Source organism: Musa acuminata, chromosome BXJ1-6 (genome assembly GCF_036884655.1).
Source record: "Musa acuminata AAA Group cultivar baxijiao chromosome BXJ1-6, Cavendish_Baxijiao_AAA, whole genome shotgun sequence".
Lineage (NCBI taxonomy): Eukaryota > Viridiplantae > Streptophyta > Magnoliopsida > Zingiberales > Musaceae > Musa > Musa acuminata.
This window is the reverse complement of record NC_088332.1, coordinates 42,250,992-42,270,656: the sequence shown is the minus strand read 5'-3', so window position 1 is coordinate 42,270,656 and position 19,665 is coordinate 42,250,992. Positions and strand designations below refer to the sequence as shown.

At 36.9% G+C, this 19,665-nt stretch overlaps 2 protein-coding genes across 2 annotated transcripts; one reads left to right on the top strand and one right to left on the bottom strand.

Moving 5' to 3' along the window:
- The first annotated feature begins 2,962 nt into the window (after positions 1 to 2,962).
- Positions 2,963 to 4,240, top strand: LOC135677860 (protein RGF1 INDUCIBLE TRANSCRIPTION FACTOR 1-like). The gene is made up of 4 exons (XM_065190274.1): positions 2,963 to 3,095; positions 3,191 to 3,436; positions 3,525 to 3,665; positions 3,746 to 4,240. Exons 1-4 carry the CDS (start codon positions 3,093 to 3,095, stop codon positions 4,082 to 4,084), a joined length of 729 nt encoding a protein of 242 aa, XP_065046346.1. The 5' UTR covers positions 2,963 to 3,092; the 3' UTR covers positions 4,085 to 4,240.
- Positions 4,241 to 5,566: 1,326 nt separating this feature from the next.
- Positions 5,567 to 19,371, bottom strand: LOC103989509 (uncharacterized). The gene is made up of 6 exons (XM_009408378.3): positions 18,834 to 19,371; positions 14,769 to 14,855; positions 13,065 to 13,247; positions 12,862 to 12,948; positions 12,707 to 12,778; positions 5,567 to 7,634 (listed from the first exon to the last, which is right to left on the bottom strand). The coding sequence occupies exons 1-6, from the start codon at positions 19,032 to 19,034 to the stop codon at positions 5,727 to 5,729; spliced, it is 2,538 nt and encodes an 845-aa protein (XP_009406653.2). The 5' UTR covers positions 19,035 to 19,371; the 3' UTR covers positions 5,567 to 5,726.
- Between the last annotated feature and the right edge of the window lie 294 nt (positions 19,372 to 19,665).

Below are 19,665 nucleotides of genomic sequence, written 5' to 3'. Positions count from 1 at the left end.
CCAGGGTTTATTAATTTTCGATCGAATAAAAATCTTATTGTTGATTTTTTTATTTGATCAAATATATCTCTATAATTAAAAGAGATGGGCTTAAGAGACACTTTCGACGCATCGAGATCCTTATAAAAGTCGTCTTGAGTGGGCACGTCATCGAAGAAGACTTGATTGGGAAGTCTCTCTTCTTTAGGATTCTTGGGTGGTAAGTTAGCCTTCCAAGTACTCATGTGGTCAAGGAAGCAAAGATTAACGAGAACATAATATGTAGTCTATGTTCTAATTGTATGAATCATATTAACAAAATTGTTAATATGGTAGCTTTAAACCAAAGCCCGGTAATCATACGTCTAAGCTTTGAAACAAAGGTAATCAAAAGGTGCTCTTTTAGGGGTCGATAATATTGCATAATTAAAGTCATGCTCACCTTCCTATGTAGGTTGATGATTAATAAAAAGTGGAAGAGTGGAAGAAGTGTAACACTGTGACTCGATCTTACATGGAAAGTGAGCTTATGTTAGTAGCAAAGTTATAATAAAGTTAGTAGATAAGTTATTCTTAAACTACAGCACCTTAGCACCTTAGGTAAGCCAAGCTGGACCACGATAAAAAGAGGTAAAGATAATTAAAAATAAAAAAAGTAATGGATGAAGAAAATAATGGCTTTCTCCAACTAATTAATGATTCACGTCCCAGATAAATTTTACTTTTATGGTTTCTTCTCTCTTCATAGGTAAGTTGGAGGTTTTGCTTTGGTTCATCGAATTGGTGCACCATCTCGAAAGTGCCTTATCAAATGCCTCTTTAAAAGCTATTAAGCTTATCAGTAACTCCGGGAAGACAAGGAGACCAATTTTGAGTTGAATGAGGAGGAAGATAAAAGGCTAATTTATTTATAATAATCTTTCGAGCTATTCTTAAACATCCAAATGAATTTTGAATGATTATTATAATACATAATTTTATCATAATCTTATTATTTCTCACAAAAGGTCAAACCATATTAAATCTATTAAATTTAATGATATTATTTTTGACCAAGGAGATCAAGGAGAAGTTTGTTGATTTTTACTATAATTTATAGTTAGATCTAACAACTATTGGCTTTCATATTGACAACTCTCGTCATAATGATATAATTAAAATCTTTCTTCTTCGTAGTGAAATTTAGGACATGATAATCATACGATTAAATTTTATAGAGGTTGTTGACTATTGTTTAATCATTTTTATTCTATTTCAATATTGTATGTTTCATAGGTTCAAACTTTTATCACTTTTATCTCTAATTGTCTCGAATCCAAAGTATAGACTAGACTTGAGGGTTTCTTATCGAATTTAATTATCATAAAACAATCTATTTTTCTTCTAATGAGAAATATTCAGGATAATATTTTAGTGATCTATCTCATTCCACATAAAAGTTCAAGAGCAGAAATTCTTTAATTATTATTAAAATATTTAGATAAGTTTATCTTGAAAAGCTATTACTAATATTATAAATCGGAGAGCTATGACTAATATTATACACGCATATTTTCTTGATTTATATTTTTATGTCCTCTCTCGAGTCTGCACTTAATTAATGGGAACCCTCTGAGATGGTATTAGTCGTCGGGTACGCAGTATCATTGACAGAGGAAGCCATCAGAATGAACTGAGCTTTGCGGCACCTGGGAGATCACAGCCATTACCACTCTCAAGCTGACAAAGCGATGGAAAGATTTTGCTCCCATCATCTCTCACGGCTGTAGAGCCACTGTCCAGATGATTTGTCTAGCATTTAACTGTTTACCGTAAAATCATATAGTTGTTTACTGTTCAAAGCTTAACCCATTACATGAGATGGGATTGCCGAAGGTTTCTCCCTATCCCAAAATCATTATTGTGATGCATATATTACCAAATCCAGCTTCTTGGTTAGAGGACTACACATACTTGCATTTTGTTGTAAATATAAATCGAATACTTTTCTCCCTTTCATAAACTATTTGACTATACCACCGATTAGAAGATATTCTAACTCTAATCGTAAAGATGAACGTTAAATAATTTGATGTTTATGTATGTTAGATTATGTGGTTCTATTTAATTAGATAAGATATATTATGAATATGATTGAATTTTTATTATTATTATTGACTAATATAAAAGAAGTTCAATTAAGATAAAATTCATTCGGAGACGTTTTTTACGAGAAAAACTTTGGTAATTATTTATTCTAGACCCTCTACTTTCATATATAAATAGATAAGAGTACGTGACATAGATGAAAAAGATGAGTCTAATTATTCTTACATATTGAAATTTCAGATGTATATACTTGTAGATCAGATAAAGTTTATTTTTTTGAACAACGATACACTTCGTAATATTGTTTAAATTCATTATTGTTTGATTTCATATTTAACATGAAATTTTTTTCACATTACATATAGCATAATTATAGAATTTATGCTAACAATCTAAACTTAAATTTTATACTCAAAATTCTCTTATCTAAATTAACCCGGCATTATTATCTTCAAAAGATTCACATAATTCTTGGCAGAAGCAACGACACGAAGTTGATAGAGATGAAGGTTGAAAGTTTGTCACAGGATGCGCCGAGTTTAGCTGTCCATGGACCGGGCACCACAATCATGGTCGCCCTCCTATCTTCTCCGGTAAAACAATTGAAACGAGAGCCTCAAGTTGTTGGCCATGGCAAAGTCCGAGGCAGTGTCTTGGTGAGCCTCACAGCCCCAGGCAGTGCCGCGCACGAATGACGAGAGAAAGAATTAAAACTCCTCGGGCTACTGCCTCTCTTGGAGTAGTTTACAGGGCAGAGCTCTCCGGCCAAGGAGAGGTTGAGCTTTGTTAATGGACAGGCCGAGGGGACATGGAAACAGCCCCCACGTTCTCCTCCTCCCTTGCTTTCTTTATTGCTCTCCCCACCCCCACAAGACTCTCTTCCCCTTGACAAAATGTAGTGTTCCTCATCACTAGGGTATTAGGATATGCCCTGTGCACTCTTCATAAAGACCTCCTCTAACCCTAACACATCCCCTTCGGTTTCGCCCAGTTCTACTTCCTCCTCCTGAGTTGCTGAATTCAAGATGGTCTGCGCCCTATTCTCTTTACATCAGTGTATGTTGACAGATTCAGCTGATCAGTTTATTGATCAATTGCTTTCCGGCTTCTTCGTGGTCATCAGGAAGCTGGTAAGCCGGCGTGGTTGGAGGCCCTCGACAAGCAAAGATTCTTCGTGAGCTGCTCCGTGCACGAGAACGCGAGGAAGAAGGAGAAAAACATATGTTGTTTGGATTGTTGCACGGCGATTTGCGCACACTGCTTGCGGTCTCACCACGGCCACCGGCTTGTGCAGATACGGCGATACGTTTACCATGACGTCGTCCGGTTGCAGGACCTCGACAAGCTCATCGACTGCTCCAGTGTTCAGGTTACAACCTATAAAACTAGTGTTGTTTTAGTAGAACATATAATCCGTGACGGTATCTAAATGATACAGTCTCATCTGATGCATGCAGTCGTACACTATTAATAGCTCGAAGGTGATCTTCCTCAAGAAGCGTCCACCGAGTAGACAATTCAAAGGATCAGGAAACATATGCACCTCCTGTGACAGGACCCTCCAAGAACCTTACGTTCATTGCTCGCTGGAGTGCAAGGTCGGCAACACAGTAAACCATTTTGCGGGTCACATGGATTGAACGATAAGACTCGATCCGATTGTCTTTTTTGCTTGCAGGTGGATTACATATCAAGAGAAGGCAAGGATTTCTCGCCGTACCTCAGGACATGTCGATTACTGCAATTGAACCCTGAGCTCATCACGGCGCCAGAAGCCGATGCTGGTGGAGATGATGGAAACGAGACGACACGCTCGACCGTCGTCCAAGGTGAGGATGATGCTATGTGCTCGTCGGACTCGGAGAATTTTAGCATGCCATATGTTGGTTTCATCCGGAAGAAGCGAAGTGGGCTACCATGTCATTGTTCGAGGTCAGCTAATAGAATGAGTCATGATGGCATAGCTGCAAGCAGCAGCAGGAGGAAGGGGATTCCACAGAGATCTCCTTTGTGTTAGAAGAAACTGCTGCCATTTTTGTCTGCCATCATCTTCTTGCTGCATAATAAACCACTCGTTGAGTCTGTAAGTTTAGCGTGTAAATGGCATCACGTGACCCTCAATTCCAGGCTTCCATGTACAGTTTCCGAAGAGCCAGTTAAAATACCACTTAATTAGTCAGCATGAACTAAAGAACTCGAGTTTAAATGTTTTTGGTTTCCTTCTCTCTCCCTTCCATGTGTTTATGGTGTGGCCGATGTTTAGCGTCATTACAACTCTTGCACGCTTTGTGTATCGTGCCCATCTTACTCTGCTATGTCCGACTGTGAGGAGTGAGCTTAATTTGGCATGTTCCTCCAGCCATATACTTTGGAGCAGCAACAAGCGCAGCTGGGAAGCTCGGGAGTTACACTCTTACCCCATGACGAGATTATTAGAACATAATACCAAATACAAAGACATAAGCGCTTTGCTACATGATAATAAAATAGTAATAAAATAATAATAAGATGTATTTAAATAATAAAACAGTAAAATACCTCTATTTCCTTAGATAAATCCGGACCAAATCACCAACATTAAACTCCATATATTTTCTGTGTTTATTGGTAATTTCCATGTACCTCTTTTTAATGTAGCTTCTTTAAAACGATCGTAGACAAACTCAATTTGTGGAAGAATAAAATCCCACCATTTAATATTCTTATCAACATACCTTCTAAGCAAATTTCTCAAGTTTTTATTCGTTACTGTCTATTAGTTTATTGGATAATGCGAGCTGTTGAAATTCAAAAAAATACTCAGTTTCCTTCAAAAAAAATTCTTCAAAAATGACTAAAAAATTTTGAATCTCGATCAATAATAAAACATGAAACACTATTATACTAATGAAATATTCAATAAAATTTCATATACTTACATTGATATTTTATGTATGATGATTCTCGGAAAAAAAAAAGATTCAGGAGGAAGAGTAGAAAAAAAGAGGAAAATAAATTATTAATTAAAATTTTTAATATACTTACATTGACGTTTTATTCAAAGGAGAAGGCCACCGAAAAGAATGATAGGCCCTAAAAAATGCTTGTTCTCACACTTCAAACAGAGCTGGAGAAAAGCTTACCGATGACATTTCCAAAGAAAAACAAGTAATCCAACCAAGTTCTAAAACAAAAGGTTATTCAGGACAACATTTTAAACTAATGAAAGTCTCATCTACGCCAGCCGAATGAGATTTATTTGGAGAAACGTTCTGAGAAATAGATTGAAGTGACAACCGAATGACGAAAACACCAAAACATGCTAAGCCCTATGTGTTGACTATAATTTCGTCCGATTCCATCCTCATCATATCATATAAGAACTATGTTTCATGAGTTCAAATCGAGCTGTGAAAATATAACAAGTTGCCAGAGCAGACTCGTTTTCCTGGATGAATTGATTTCCACCAATTTCACAAAGGAACTCTTCCCTTTGCCTGAACCAGGGCTATAGTTCAACTACAACGAATGTGCAGCGCCGCCGAGCCTATATAAGAAAGAAAGCTTATTCTACAAACAATTGTTTGTATGGTACATTTAAGATTCTAAAATTCCAATCAGGTCAAAAAAAGAAGGCTTCACTAGGATTATGAGAAAACGTAATTAGCTGACGGGTACAATCATTTGCTGCCCATTGTAACATGAGCGGGGAAGAATCTGACATGTCTACACTGTCTCAACTTAACTACAGCATCTGGTGTTCTCCCTGATAGAAGGTCCACATAGATGGCAGCAAGCACAGCTCTTGGATTGGTGGGCAGTGCAGACAGGGCTTTCTTCACCAACAGGCTAGCCTGTTCAACATTTCCTTGTACTGCAGAAATTGCAGCAAGATTTACATATAGCACTCCACGAGCCTCTTCAGGCTTCATAAACATCATACCTTGGAATTCTTCACTAGTTTTGGCATTATGTTGACCATTTAACTCGTCGCCATCCCCATTTCTGTCTATTCTCCACTTCTCCCTTTCTTCGTCACTGTAAGGCAACTGGACGTCGTTTTCTTCTAAAACATAGAATGACAAATACTCAGCTGCTTCTTCTGGTCGGTTCAGATAGCAAAGTGCTTCAGCCGCATATACATGACTCAGAAATATGTACATTCTAGAAGAGTCTGACAATTGCCTAAGTTCTTTTGCAACAGATAATGCTTTCAATGGATTTCCTAAACTCAGCTCCACATAAGCTAGATTCCCAAGAACAGCCTGCCTTATCATGTTGTTTTCTTTTCTGCATATTTCCTCGTATGAAGAAAGAGCGCTCTGCAATGTCATGTTCAAGATTACTCCTCCCTTGGTTTCTTTAAAATCACCATTACTAGCAGGCATGGAGGCTGATGCTGCACTAGATGCCTTTAAATCACCTGCCAACACATTATTGTGGTTCCAGTTCTTGGCACTTGCAGAGGTTTCCTGATTGGAATCATCATCTTCGTTTCTAGAGAATGAAGCACTCGACTCTACCTTTCCATTATTATTCAGTAAATACAGAGCATTAAGGAGACACCGCCGAGCAAAAGGAAGAGAGAGTCTATGTTGGCCATCAGAGGTGATTAGACCATCCTCTACTGAGCGGTCAATATATTTATGTGCTGAGCTGAAGCCATCAATCACCAATCGTCTCAATCTGCCAGATCCAACAACATGAACCTTAACCTCCTCCTCATCTGATAATGAAGAACCACTCTTTCTCGGAACACCCTTTTCTAGAGCTGACACGCAGCATTCAGCAAATCGGAGCCAGAGAATGGGTCTGTTACAAAATATTGGTTGGGTCTTATCAAAACATCGAGCCGCAACCAATGGCCTTCCACGCAGCAAGTATTGCAAGCCACAGTTGTACATTATAAAAAGTGATTTATCATGAGAAAAGTTAGAAAGCTTTAGTGGCTTCTCGGACCGCAGGGACACAGTGCATTCTAAAGCTTTAGAGAAGAAAAAAATTGAAGTGTGATGTTTCCCAAGCTGGTGATATATGCACCCCATATTGTTGTTGAAGATACAAAGCATGCCTGGCTCAGACCTATTACTTGATGTCATCAGTAATTTGATGGCTTTCCGATGGTTGCCACGAGCATATTCTAACTGAGACTTTAAAAGGAGTGCTGTAGATGAATCTCCAAAACGTGCTATGTTCATGGCAAGCTTGATTTCACGTTTGGCAGCCTTCAGGTTCCTTGCATGCAGCAACAATCGAACCTTGTAAAGATGTAAATTTAGCTTCATATCGATGGCAGATGCTGCTTGGTCAGCTGATAATTTCAAGTTATCAGTTAGGATGAGCCTCTCCAAGTTCTCAGCACCAGTATCTAGTTCTGAATACAAGGTTTCATATTCTACTGTCTCATCAGTATTTTCCGGAACATTTCCATTGATGATTGATTCTGCAAAGGAGACATCTGGAGCAGGGATGTTACTTGTACTAGCAACTTTCAATCCTGGGTTTGTCTGTTGTTGAATGCTGCTGCCACAATCTCCTTGTCCTACATGACCAATACCAAAAGATTTTTCCAGGTACTGAATAACATCCTGTAACATAAAAATAAATTCTTTGAACAAACCAACATCCATGCCCACACAAATATTACTCAAATCCATAGATCATAAATTGGAAAGATAAATCACCTAATCACATTATAAAGTCAGCAAGATGTAAAATTATATGTAGCAGTGTATGACCATATGAGCACTTCTATAATAGGTTCTAAAATGAAAACTTTGGTGCCAGCCAAAATTTCGTTGCCATGAATTATCACCTGAATTATAGGTTCTATAATAGGTAACGGTGGCCCATCCATGAATTATCTCCTGACATGTTAACTCAAGCAGGTTTTGATGCCAGAGGGAGTGCCAAAGAAATAAATAAAGGGAAAACTTTATGCGGAACTAAAATTAAATGCGTAAGGCGCAGGTATTCAGGGTAGCTTTTGAGAAGTTTCTTGATCCATGTTAGCAGCAGTGATGCAAGACAATGGATCCAGACTCTCTAAACATATGTGCAGTAATGAATGAAACGATTATTGGATTATTCAAGGCAAACAGGAATGTAGACAATAATCCCAATTGTCACAAATATGAAGTTAATATGAGCATGATAGTGTCAGCCGAGAACAGAAAAGAAATATCTCAAGCAGCACAAAAATGTAAAGATTCACGGAGTAACATCAGGTTGTCAACATCATTACATTACCCGGTATCAAAGACTTCGAAACTTATGCAATTCACATGCTTAATCTAAAGCATTATATTAGACTGCTTGTCATAATTATATATATTGAATTTAAGATGAGAGAACAGTAACAAAACATATCTAAAAGAGTTGGCATTTATTGTTGTCGGGTCAGAGAAAACCTGCCGATATTCTTGCTGTTCGGATCAAACTAAGAAATCATTTGTATACAATTTTGAGGGCTAGAGTTTAGGGTTCTAGAAGCGTGTCAAAGGTGATTCCAAATGGACATGGAGCCGTAGAGCTGATTAGACTCTAGCTTAGAGGAGACAGTTTGATAGGAAACATGGTGCAAGATAAAATGAAATTTGTGATGTTGGAAGTATTTAGTTGGACTCAGGATGCTGATTTATTGTTTTTATTGCCAATGTAAGGAGAGCTGCAGTAATATGTCAAAAAATGACAAAAGTTGTTGCATAGAATTCCAAGTGTTGTATTAAAGATTGAAGGAAGGGCATGGCAAGTTTTTCACATACATGATCAACCATAGAGGGTGAAAGGGTGTGAGAGATAGGCTGTTTGAGGGGATAAAGAAAAAAAAAAAGAAGATATCAAATGAGTCAAGGAGAAAATTAGGGAGGTCGAGAGAAACAAAATCCAGAATCTCTCCAGGATTTCACAGATTATGAAAAAAAAAGCAAAAGCTCAAACACATGCTGATTCTTGAAAATCACATCCGGAATGAGCCACTTACTAATGCCTTCAGTATAAAATAAATCAACAAAGACCAAGTACGGCAAACTCAGACAAATTCCTCAGCAAATAACAATGAATTCCATCCAAAAGCATCACAAATAAATCTCAAGTAAAGATTTATTTTCTGTGGCTTGAATCCATGCTGATCAGCTGGCATGGTTCTGTCCCATAGCATGTCAACCCATTATCAAAATCCCATCATAATTCAAAAATTCAAATCTTGGAAAAAGAAATGTCGAGAACAGAATAATTTAAAATGGTGAAGAGATAACAGATGAAACCCCACTTGATTGATCAAAAGGCATGGCTCAGAACCAAAAAAACAAAAGATCAAACATGCCATGCTAAGCATCATGCTAGTTCAAGGGCTTGATCTCAGACCAGAGATAGGCATTCATGTGAACATCGTGTTGGCACAATACATGCCAATCGGCAATGGCAATTGACAATGCAGACATCAAGATGTATCATCTATCCAAAGATGTATCATCATGCCAATCGGCAATTGGCAATTGACCAATCACGTAGTTAATCAATCATCTTAAGAAAAGACTACATAGCTCCAAAATTCATGTATCATCTATCCAAACATTTGTTAGAAATTGTGGGTAATGCATAAATCACTACTTCAAGATGGTCTCCATCAACTATTCCCGAATAAAATTGAAGTAAAATTGTGTTTGGATTGACTACAATGATGAAAACAACAAGAGGCAGATGAAGAGGTATCTGAGTCAATTGAGCTAAGTTAAATGACAAACCTTCAGAACTATAGAATTTCGATTAAGTAGGACTAAGATTGAATATATGAAATGTAAATTTAGAAACACTAAGAAAAGAACCAAGTTAGGTCAATCAGTTTTAACAGTGTGAGGAGTGATAGAACATAACCTAAAAAGAAAAGTACCAGAAACGATAAAAAGATATATTTTCTTTTAACTACATATATTTTCTTGCACTGAGCTAAGCTACAAGAAAGATATACGTAACTGGAAATATCCATTTAACCGACCCCAACTAGTTGGTGGACATTAAGCTTCTTCTTGTATCATACATTTAATGTATCACAAATAAGTTTCTGCAGATGTCAGGAGTGGTAAGAGATGGCTAAGAGATGTACTACTTCCCTTTGGTTGACCTACGGCTTGGCCTTCGTTTTTCAGGCTCCCTTTGTATGAATCATACTTTATAAGTTAAACATATAGACTATATATTTAGTAATAAGTTAAATATAATTTACATACTAAATTAATAATTACAACTTACCTATATTATATTTTATATATTATATATGTTAGTTTATCGGATAAATTGGATACAAAAATATAATTCAATGTACAGTCTTAGTTCACAGCCAAAACCAAACTGAACTAAACAATCATTATGAGCTGGACCACTTAGACTTACACAGAAATTTGTACAGTACTCTTGAGCCAATCCAGGTAATTCAGAAATCGACCAAGTGGACCAACTCATGTTTTATCAATTGACTAGGTGTCGTTAAAAAGACTAAATCGGCCCAAATCACTCCTCTTATATTAACTCGGTTCAACCCAATTCATTATATAAGCATATTAACAGTGCCGAGCCAAATCTCGTACCAACCACGATCCAACACATTATTATATTTATCCAATTCATTATCTCTATATGATCTCTTCACTCCTCTCACCTTTAATAAGCTACGAGACTCCAATAGGGCACATGCAGATGGCATTGGTCAATCACAGTGGTGATAGCAGTGATGGCAGCCCCAATGGCCAATGGTGATGACAACAAAAGACAACAACAACAATGGAAAATCAAGAAGTTAATCAGTCTGCTTTTCCACTTATTTTCCTAGGTCCACTCTCCCACTTTTCGTACCTGCCCATCTGATCTCCTTCACAAGCCCTTCCCTTCCCATTTGATCTTCCTCCCTCTATCCCTTTCTCTTCTCTTTCTTTTCTTCAACTTTTCATTTTTTTTTATTCAGACAACGAAATTCCAAGCTGAAATCAAATAATCTTTTCCAAGATAGGCTAACTTAATTCATTCCCACCAGATCATTGCTTATTGGCAGCCAACTTCTCAATAACCCAAGTAATTGAGATACTCAGATTACCAAGGGTCAATCCCCATAATCATCTACTTCTAAAGTTGAAGTACCAGATCAAGGGGTCAATTACCACAAGACTTTTTTAAATAGTTATTTTAGAACTCCAAGAAATAAAAATACATTGGCAACAAGAAAAAAGAAAGTAGATCATTTACATAAGTCCATCCATTTTGGTCTAGTTACATACTGACCCCTCTGCTATTGCTATTTACAACATGATACCAATTTTTTCTTCAATTTTACATCCTCTTTCTATGGCAATAGGCATCAACTTTAGCCAAATATTACAAAAATCTAGAGTTTTGTTTACCCTTTCCAAAATCAATATTTGGAAAATATGCCCATATAATTATGTATCTCTAAACTTCCAGTCCAATCCCACTACCCACAAATGGCTGAATCCAATCTTCTCAAATTGGCTTCTCGATCATCGTAAAAAGATTGGTTGATTCGAAGTCAATTCCAAGTATTAAACCTAGACCCACATGGAGGAACATTCAAATTGAAAGCTTAGATCCGAGAATAATATTGGAGAAAGATGGGCACTTATCCCTCTTGACTGCAGCAAATCGTTGAATGAACTTCAAGCTGCTATTACAGTAAGTCTCTTTCAACTTCACATAACAGTGGAATAGAGCAAAGGTTGGCAGAGTAAGGGACGAGGGTAGTTTGTGTTTGGAGGAAGAAATACTGGGGAGGAAAGTAAGGGAATCCATCTACAAAATACAAGCCTAATTATGGTACTGTACATTTGTGACAAGCTACCGAAGGGCAAAAGCTTAGGCAGCAGAACTGGTTGGGAGTGGTCCACACATAACAAAAAGAAACCATCAGTGTCATTGTAAAAAATAGTGAAGAGAGAAGTTTAAAGATTTAATAAAACAAATGGAGGGCCACTTGTACAAATAATTAGTGCAGGTTACATCATAATGAACAACTACCTCTATCCCAAGATATAAGTCAAACATAATCATCAAAGATCTTTGGAGAAAATAACACAAAGTGCTCTTTTAAGTCAACGAATGTGTTTCAAAGTCATTAATTATACAAAGGCCTCAAACAATAAGAATGAAGTTCCACTTATCATGACAAAGGCAAGCTAACTGTGACCAACATTTTGCCAATGTCAAATCAATCATGCACAAAATCATTGACCCCATTTATTTATCATAGCTTTAAATTTAAAATAACAACAGCTAAATGTGATCATAGCATGCACAAAAACAGATATTACAACTTTATACAAAAATGCATAATAGTTAATGGTTTCAGAGTTCAGCTTATGATGAAATCGGTGCAACTCCAATGGATCAGTCAATTAACTCCAATTCTTTTTTCCTTTATTTTTATCAAGATCAACATAATTATTAGCAACCATACTATTGGTAGTGTATTTGATGAAGACACAAAATTGATATATCGAAGGAAGGATCCCAGCATCTCAAAAGAGAGCTCTGTATCATAATCAATACACTCAGACAATGTGTATCGCAACATTTTCATGTTGTGCTCCACACCATAGAATGTAGAACCTACATTGGGGCAGCAAAAGAAATGACACCTCAGGTGTAAACTTACTGCAGCTTTTGAAACGTCTTGGCAGGCTGATGCAATATCCAATAGAAGAAGGCACACATTAAGAGCTATTCTCTGCAAAAACAAAAAGAACTAAGTAAAGAAAAAAAGAAGAATCACCATATGAATACATAAGATGAACACAAACTGAGAAAGACCTCATCAACAGGCTCAATATTCTGAAATAATTTTTCAAGAACTGATAATGCATGTGCATATTCATGCACATGGTAGAGAACGACAGCCTGTGGAGCACCAAAATTAACAAACATATCAGAATGCTTTGATTTGTGCATTCAATGGTGCTGGTAAAAGGAACTTCTACTCAAAATTAAAAAAAAAATAACAAAGATATACATACAATGTTCAGCATTATTACTGAAGTGCCACACTCCTCTGCATAAAGAATTCTGCCACCATTTATAGCAGAAATTTGCTGTAGTGAAGCATTATTCACTTTAGATCCAGAAATCATAACATTCCCACTACCATTCCCACATTCAACCTGTTTTCCAGAAGAATGTGCAAGTGCTTCACTTTGCTCCTATATAAGAGATAATTAGTCCAGAAAAATGAGCAAGTAAAGTGCGTCAGATAATTATTAAAAAAGATCTCACTTTGGATGTTAAAAACAGACTCTCACTTACAAGTATAAAATGTCGGTCCAAAGAGTGAGATAGATCATAGAAAAATAACTAGACAGGTAATCAAGACTTTATTATCATTTACAAATTTTGTCCAAATGTAGAACAAATGGTGAAAATATGCAGTCTGAAGAAACATAGAAGATTGGCAGAAATCAAAGGAAAGGTGATAGATGACTCCCAAGTAACCACAATAGCTTCTGGTATAGCAGAGACAAGAGACTTCAAAGATTACCTATCATAAACCTCAAATTTACAATTGATAGCTAAAAAGAATAGTTGAATAGGCACGGAAAGAAACACCATGCTAGTTCTATATCAACAGAGGGCAGAGATTTTGTGGAACAGTTTAAAGTCACTGGAAAAATACATCAATGTTCATCTAAAAGAGTGATCTTTTTCAGGAAAATCACTTCAAAACAAGCAATGAAAAGTCTGTTACTATAAAGAACTGGAAAATCATTACACAACAAAATTGCATCACTTGAATTTCTTAATGCGTATCTTGAAATCCAGTTCATCAGAAACACCTACATCACATGAATTAAGTGTATAACTATTGGGTGTCATGCACATCCAAGAAGCAAATCTTCCTGAAGTGGGAATACAATCTAGGCGGTAGTCTTGTAACCACATCCTTGATTGGTCTGATCATAATTCATAAGAGCAACTTAATTCATTTCTTAGATCCCATTAGGCATCAGTAACTCACCATACCTCAAATGATAAATGTTCTTACCATAATTATCCAAATAGTACTTAGCTTTAGTTACAAAAATCTAAAAGAATTATATAATGATTAAACTTGTGTAAGTATATATTATGCCTAAGCTTTTCTAAACTAGAAACAATGTACAAAATTCCTCCAGTGGAGTGAATGGAAGGAAACACTTTGAGCTTTCTTTGCCAGAACCTAATGTAATGGTTGGCATTTCTAAAAACTGACTTCTTGGACCCTCCAAAAGTCAAAAACAAGAAGGGAAGCAAGGAAGTTTCAACAGTGGGAATCCTTGTAAGCTACTTAAACCTTAATGTTCCACTTGTATCCTTCTATTACATCAGAATTGATTCATGCTATATATATATATATATATATAGCTTTAATAAAATGCCAAACAATGTATTATTAATTGAATAAAATTTGCTTAAGTTAAAACTGTGTTAACAGGACGAGTTTTTGACATGCTCTCTGAGATTAATAGTTAAAGCCGACAAAAGAAATAATCTTGCAACAAATCCATACAAATAATAAGCCTTGATTATCAATATGTCAAAAATTAAATGCAAAATTAGCATTACTTACTTTAACCTTACAAAGGAACTAAAATATTGTGATGAATATATGATTCCAAAAAAGATTCTTCCATTAGAATGATAAAAAACCCAGGAAGTGTAATCAACTGTAGAACAGCATTACTTACTTTAACCTTACAAAGGACATCAAGCAGATTCCTAGGATCAGAACAACCATCTCGGTAGTGTTCTGCAACAAGAATGTTATGAACAACCTGAAATTCAATACAAAAATGCCAACTAAGATTACACACTCACTTGACAACAAATCAGCACACCAAAAGCACTAATACTCTTTTATATGCAAGTCATCAGAAAAACATAGTACTGAATAGTTCAATAACACAATATAAGTTGAATGAATATGAAGCAGATCTTAGGACACACACATTCTAATTTATACATATTCAATTACGGAAAAAAGTGCAGTTAAAAGTCCTCCCTCCTGCAGAAATGACATACCACATTTAATCAAGCACAAATGCTACCAAGGAATATATCTTAAACAGACGAACAAAAGGTTTTCAATTTCATGGCAAACCTCCAAGCTTGTAACATGCAAAAAATAATTACCAAATCAAAGGAACCACAAAAAAGAGCTTACAATGTTCCAAATTCATGGAATGTAAAGGCTCTAAGGTGATTCATGTAAACATTGAAAAGTAAAGATGTGACAAAATTATACATTAAATTATCGAAAATTTCTATATAGAGCTAATGAACCAAAATTTTGACATAAATTAATTTATTCTTTTAACACAATGCACCTAGATAAAAAATATTTATAACTATGCAAAATATAGCAATCAACGTATGAGAAAAAAAACTGAATACACAAAAAAGAATCAACTTTTTCCATGAACATCTGCTCTCTTCCATTAAAGGACCTTGAAAATTACAAGGAATGCCCGAGGCCTACACCTCCTGGAACAAGGGCATCAAGTAATAAAAAGAGGGAAACATATGATTAGAACTCAAAAGCAAGTTCACCTGCAATAAAGTTTCATATTAAATTATTTGGTAGCTACTGAAGATAACCAGAAATATATGAGGGAGAAGGGAGGAGAGAAAATAAGTAGTGATTGCAAATAAAGATAAGAAATCCATTATAGCATCCTCTTCAACAAGTGGTTCTCCAATATAAGGTGAAGAAAGAAGGCGTTCCCAAATATTAAATTTTTAAAAAATACATATTACGATTGATAAATATGATAACAAAAAAAATGACACATTGATATAAAGTACCAAGTTACAATGTAGGAAATAATAGCAGATATCAAAGTTGAGATGTTCCTACCTAACATGATTTATAATTTTATATAGAGGTCTTGTATGCACAAGTTCGAATCACCAGCAACACAAAAACAATCTCGGAGGGCTTAAAAATATTAGTAATATTTAAAATAGAGAAAGACGAAAAGAAAAGCAACAATAAAGAGAATAAAATAGAACATCAATATAACAAGGAAGAAATGCTATGAAGTGCAGCAGACATGCTGTCGGCCATATTAGTAAAATTGATAATCTAACAAAGTCATTAGTAGTTGAAGTCCCAAAACTAACTTGGTCAAAATGCAGATTCGAGAGAACTGATAACTACAAGATTTTGTGTAAGAAATTTACATACATTTGGACCATGGATATCAGCTGCAATATTTAATGAAGGGTCAGGGGGGAGGATAGGGGCAACCAACGACGAAATGAAGTTGGTCGATGACATAAGCTCACACGTCAAAGAAATGAAGCTACAGAAGGCAGCATAGGAGGAGAGGCTCGAGGTCCGGTGATGTAGGGAGGAAGAGGCACATGGTCTGGAGATGTAGGGTAGAGGAGGCTCGCAACCTGCCGACATAGAGCAGAGAAAGCTTGCGATCTTGTGGCGTAGGGTGAACAAAGCTCATGATCTAGCAGCGTAGGGTAGAGGAGGCTCGCAACATGGTGGCATAGAATGGAGGAAGCTCGCGATCCGACAACATAGTGCAAAGACAGCCTGTAGTAGGGTTTCTGATTCCTTACACTGGGTCAGGCACGTGGGCTCGGGAGTGTGTGTGTGGAAGGGGCGTGTAAATGTTATGAATAGTTGGTTTGGTTGAGCCAACTATGTCAACTTGGTTGAACCTGGACTCATTTTGATCAGGCGCCCGCCTGAGTCGCCCAGTGCCTAGGCCCAAGCGCACGCTGGAGTGGCACCTCCTTCAAACCCCTCGCCTGACCCAGTTATGAGGAGCTCGGGCCTCACCTCGCCTCGCCCGAGCCCCTTTTGAAAACAAAATCCAATCAATAGGTACCGATTTGGATGGACAAATTAACAATAAGCAGATGATTGATTCTCGAAATAGAAGGTGTAAAAATGGAGAATTAGAGGCCAGCCAGAAACTATAAGCCTTTTTCAGAACATCATGAGTCCATACTTATTAAATTATCAGTTGAATACCTTGAAGATTAACAATAATAACCAGGCCCCCTTTTGACATATAAGACTCTTGATGTTTTGCAAGTGCTTTGGTAAGCAAGAATGATGCTGAGATGGAGAGGAAATAAGTGGAATGGATTAAAGGGAAGATAAACATGCTCACCACCCAAGAAAGACATCCAAGGGAGATGTTAGACCCAAAGAGTCTAACGAGATTTAGGAACTCACCACTCTAAGGAATCCACCTAAGAGATGAGAACAGAAACCACTTGAGAAACATTGTGCGCACCCAAAGCTTCCAAGACATGATATATATAGTGGTAGGCTTTGATCGACCCTCCAATGATTAAATCTAATCAAAAGAAATGAAAACTAATTAAAGACTCATACAATAACTAAAAGTCATCTACGAACTCCAAAAGGTGAGCATTTTCTTCCAAATCGGATAGAGCAGTCATTATGATTTTTCCAAAAAGGAATGAACATAACTTCTTTTAGAAAACTTTAAAATTGAACACCGTAAAATACCTTGGCTTCCTAACTGAATAAGCTTTCTAATGATGTATAATTTACCTCATGAATATCTCAGAATGAATCTCGAAATTAATCTGAAATGTCTCAAAATTCTGGTTTATTAGACAACTAAGGGACCACTGACACTTGACTTCTCTTGATTCAAAGTTTAATGACACTCCTGTGTCAAAGAAGTAGCCAATTACTGACTTCTAGTGCACTATAGCTCTGAAAGGATCACATTTGAATCTCACAACATTACAAAACTCAACAGGAAGCTACACGTTTAAGAGTTTAAAACGCACTTTACATGACCTAGTCCTAGATAAATGACTCCACCTATACCGAAACCTAAGCCAACCTAATTCCACATCATCCTATTGGGTCATCCATTTCTCATTTACTTGTTCACTTCCTCTAAAATCTCAATCAATAGCTGCTGCTTATTCAAAAAAGAATACTAGGAGAGATCAGCAAATACACAGTTAGAAATATTAAAATTTCTATTATAAATATGAAATTTCCAGGCACTGAGTGATGATACAAAAGTTTCCAAGGTATCCCTAAAGAAAGAAACATAAAAAGAACAAACCTAAGCATACGACTGCATCAACAGCAGAGCCATATCTATACAGCCAGTGAAAATTGAGTTTGCATTACAGCTATCTAATAACCATTTTTTGGCATAATATGCTTTCTATTTTTAGCACACAATACATAAGGCAATGGCACGGGAAAAGGACATGGTGCTTGTTAAGTATCTAAACACAACGAAAAACAAAACAATAATAGAACTTATTCAAGTTGTCCTAAATTTTTCTTTTAGTAGGAATTAAGTCGTCAAATAACTGAAAATTCATGTTTGTGCTCAATCTTCCAAAGTTTTTCATCATCAGGGAATTTTTCTTTTCTATACAGTCTAAAGAAGAAGCAAAAACATGAATATGAACTCATTTCTAGAAACCTAAAACCAGTGATTCATGTAAATATTTCTCAGAAGTTAGAATTGCTCTGGATAAGTGAGGGAGAAAACAGTAACCTAGAAATCCGAGTCAAATGAGCATTAAATTTCAGAACAAGTATCAGGATAGAGAATATTAATTTTTTCTATATAAGAAATGTTAACAACAACGAACGAATCAAATCAGACAGCTAAAAATGCAACCCAACCAGTAATTTTATGACGCGTGACCAACTTCCGGAAAACAGGAACTCTCAGAAATCTCGCCACACAATCGTACAATTCAAGAGATTAACCCCCACACACCTTCGCATCGTCGTGCTTCTTCTGCAGTAGCTGATTCAGGACATCAATGCACTCTTGGAGCCGCCGGCTCTGGAACAGGAAAGCTGCCTCCTTGGCCAATCCCCTGGCGTCAGAAAGACGACTTTCATCACTCACAGGCCCATCCTTGCTTCCGGCCAACGCCGTTGCCGCGGGCACAGTCGACGATTCCTTTGCTTCCATCCTCAAATCAGACTGGTCCAATCGAACTTCCAAGTAACGGGTAAAGTAGAGGGACGGACAAGTGGGAGAGATGGGGATCAGTTGGGACGAATCGCCGAGATTAGGGCGGAGAACGGGCGAGGATTTCAGAGGCCATGGTAGGGTTTTGGGGAGAAGAGGGTCGGAATTGGGGTTAGGGTTTGGAAACGGGGATGGAGAGGAGAAAGAGTTACGAGAACAGCTTGGTCTATTACACTTTAGGAGGCCGTCGGCGAGAAAGGGAGAGACCGATACGAGGGGCGGAAGCGGAGGAATAAGAAAGGAGGGAGATGCAGAGACGCAAAAAGAGAGTCGGGGAAATGCACCGAGAAGATAGAAGGAACGAAAACGGGAAAGGCTTTGATTGGACTTCCATCATAGTTAGCACGTGATAATCACGTGATTTCGATAATAAATTATATACTTGATTTATAACCAAACGCCCGCTTCATATCTTTCGAGCACTACTCACGTGCCGAATATATATATATATTCTTTTTTTCTTGTTACCAAAAGCAAAAGCACTCTTAGTAGTACTGCAAGGTCCTCCCGCCAAAAAAATGGATCTTCAAGTCCTGACATGTCTGGTTGCTTTGTTAGCTTCCATGGACAC

Bases quoted from the DNA above. Each gene is read 5' to 3' on its own strand.
- LOC135677860 (XM_065190274.1), top strand. The intron at 3,437-3,524 runs GTTACAACCTAT...TGATGCATGCAG, and splicing joins TCGACTGCTCCAGTGTTCAG to TCGTACACTATTAATAGCTC. The intron at 3,666-3,745 runs GTCGGCAACACA...TTTTGCTTGCAG, and splicing joins ATTGCTCGCTGGAGTGCAAG to GTGGATTACATATCAAGAGA.
- LOC103989509 (XM_009408378.3), bottom strand. From the start codon at position 19,034: ATGGAAGCAAAGGAATCGTCGACTGTGCCCGCGGCAACGGCGTTGGCC. The intron at 12,949-13,064 runs GTATGTATATCT...GGTGCTCCACAG, and splicing joins CAGTAATAATGCTGAACATT to GCTGTCGTTCTCTACCATGT. The intron at 7,635-12,706 runs GTAAGTTTACAC...TTTATGTTACAG, and splicing joins AAGACGTTTCAAAAGCTGCA to GATGTTATTCAGTACCTGGA.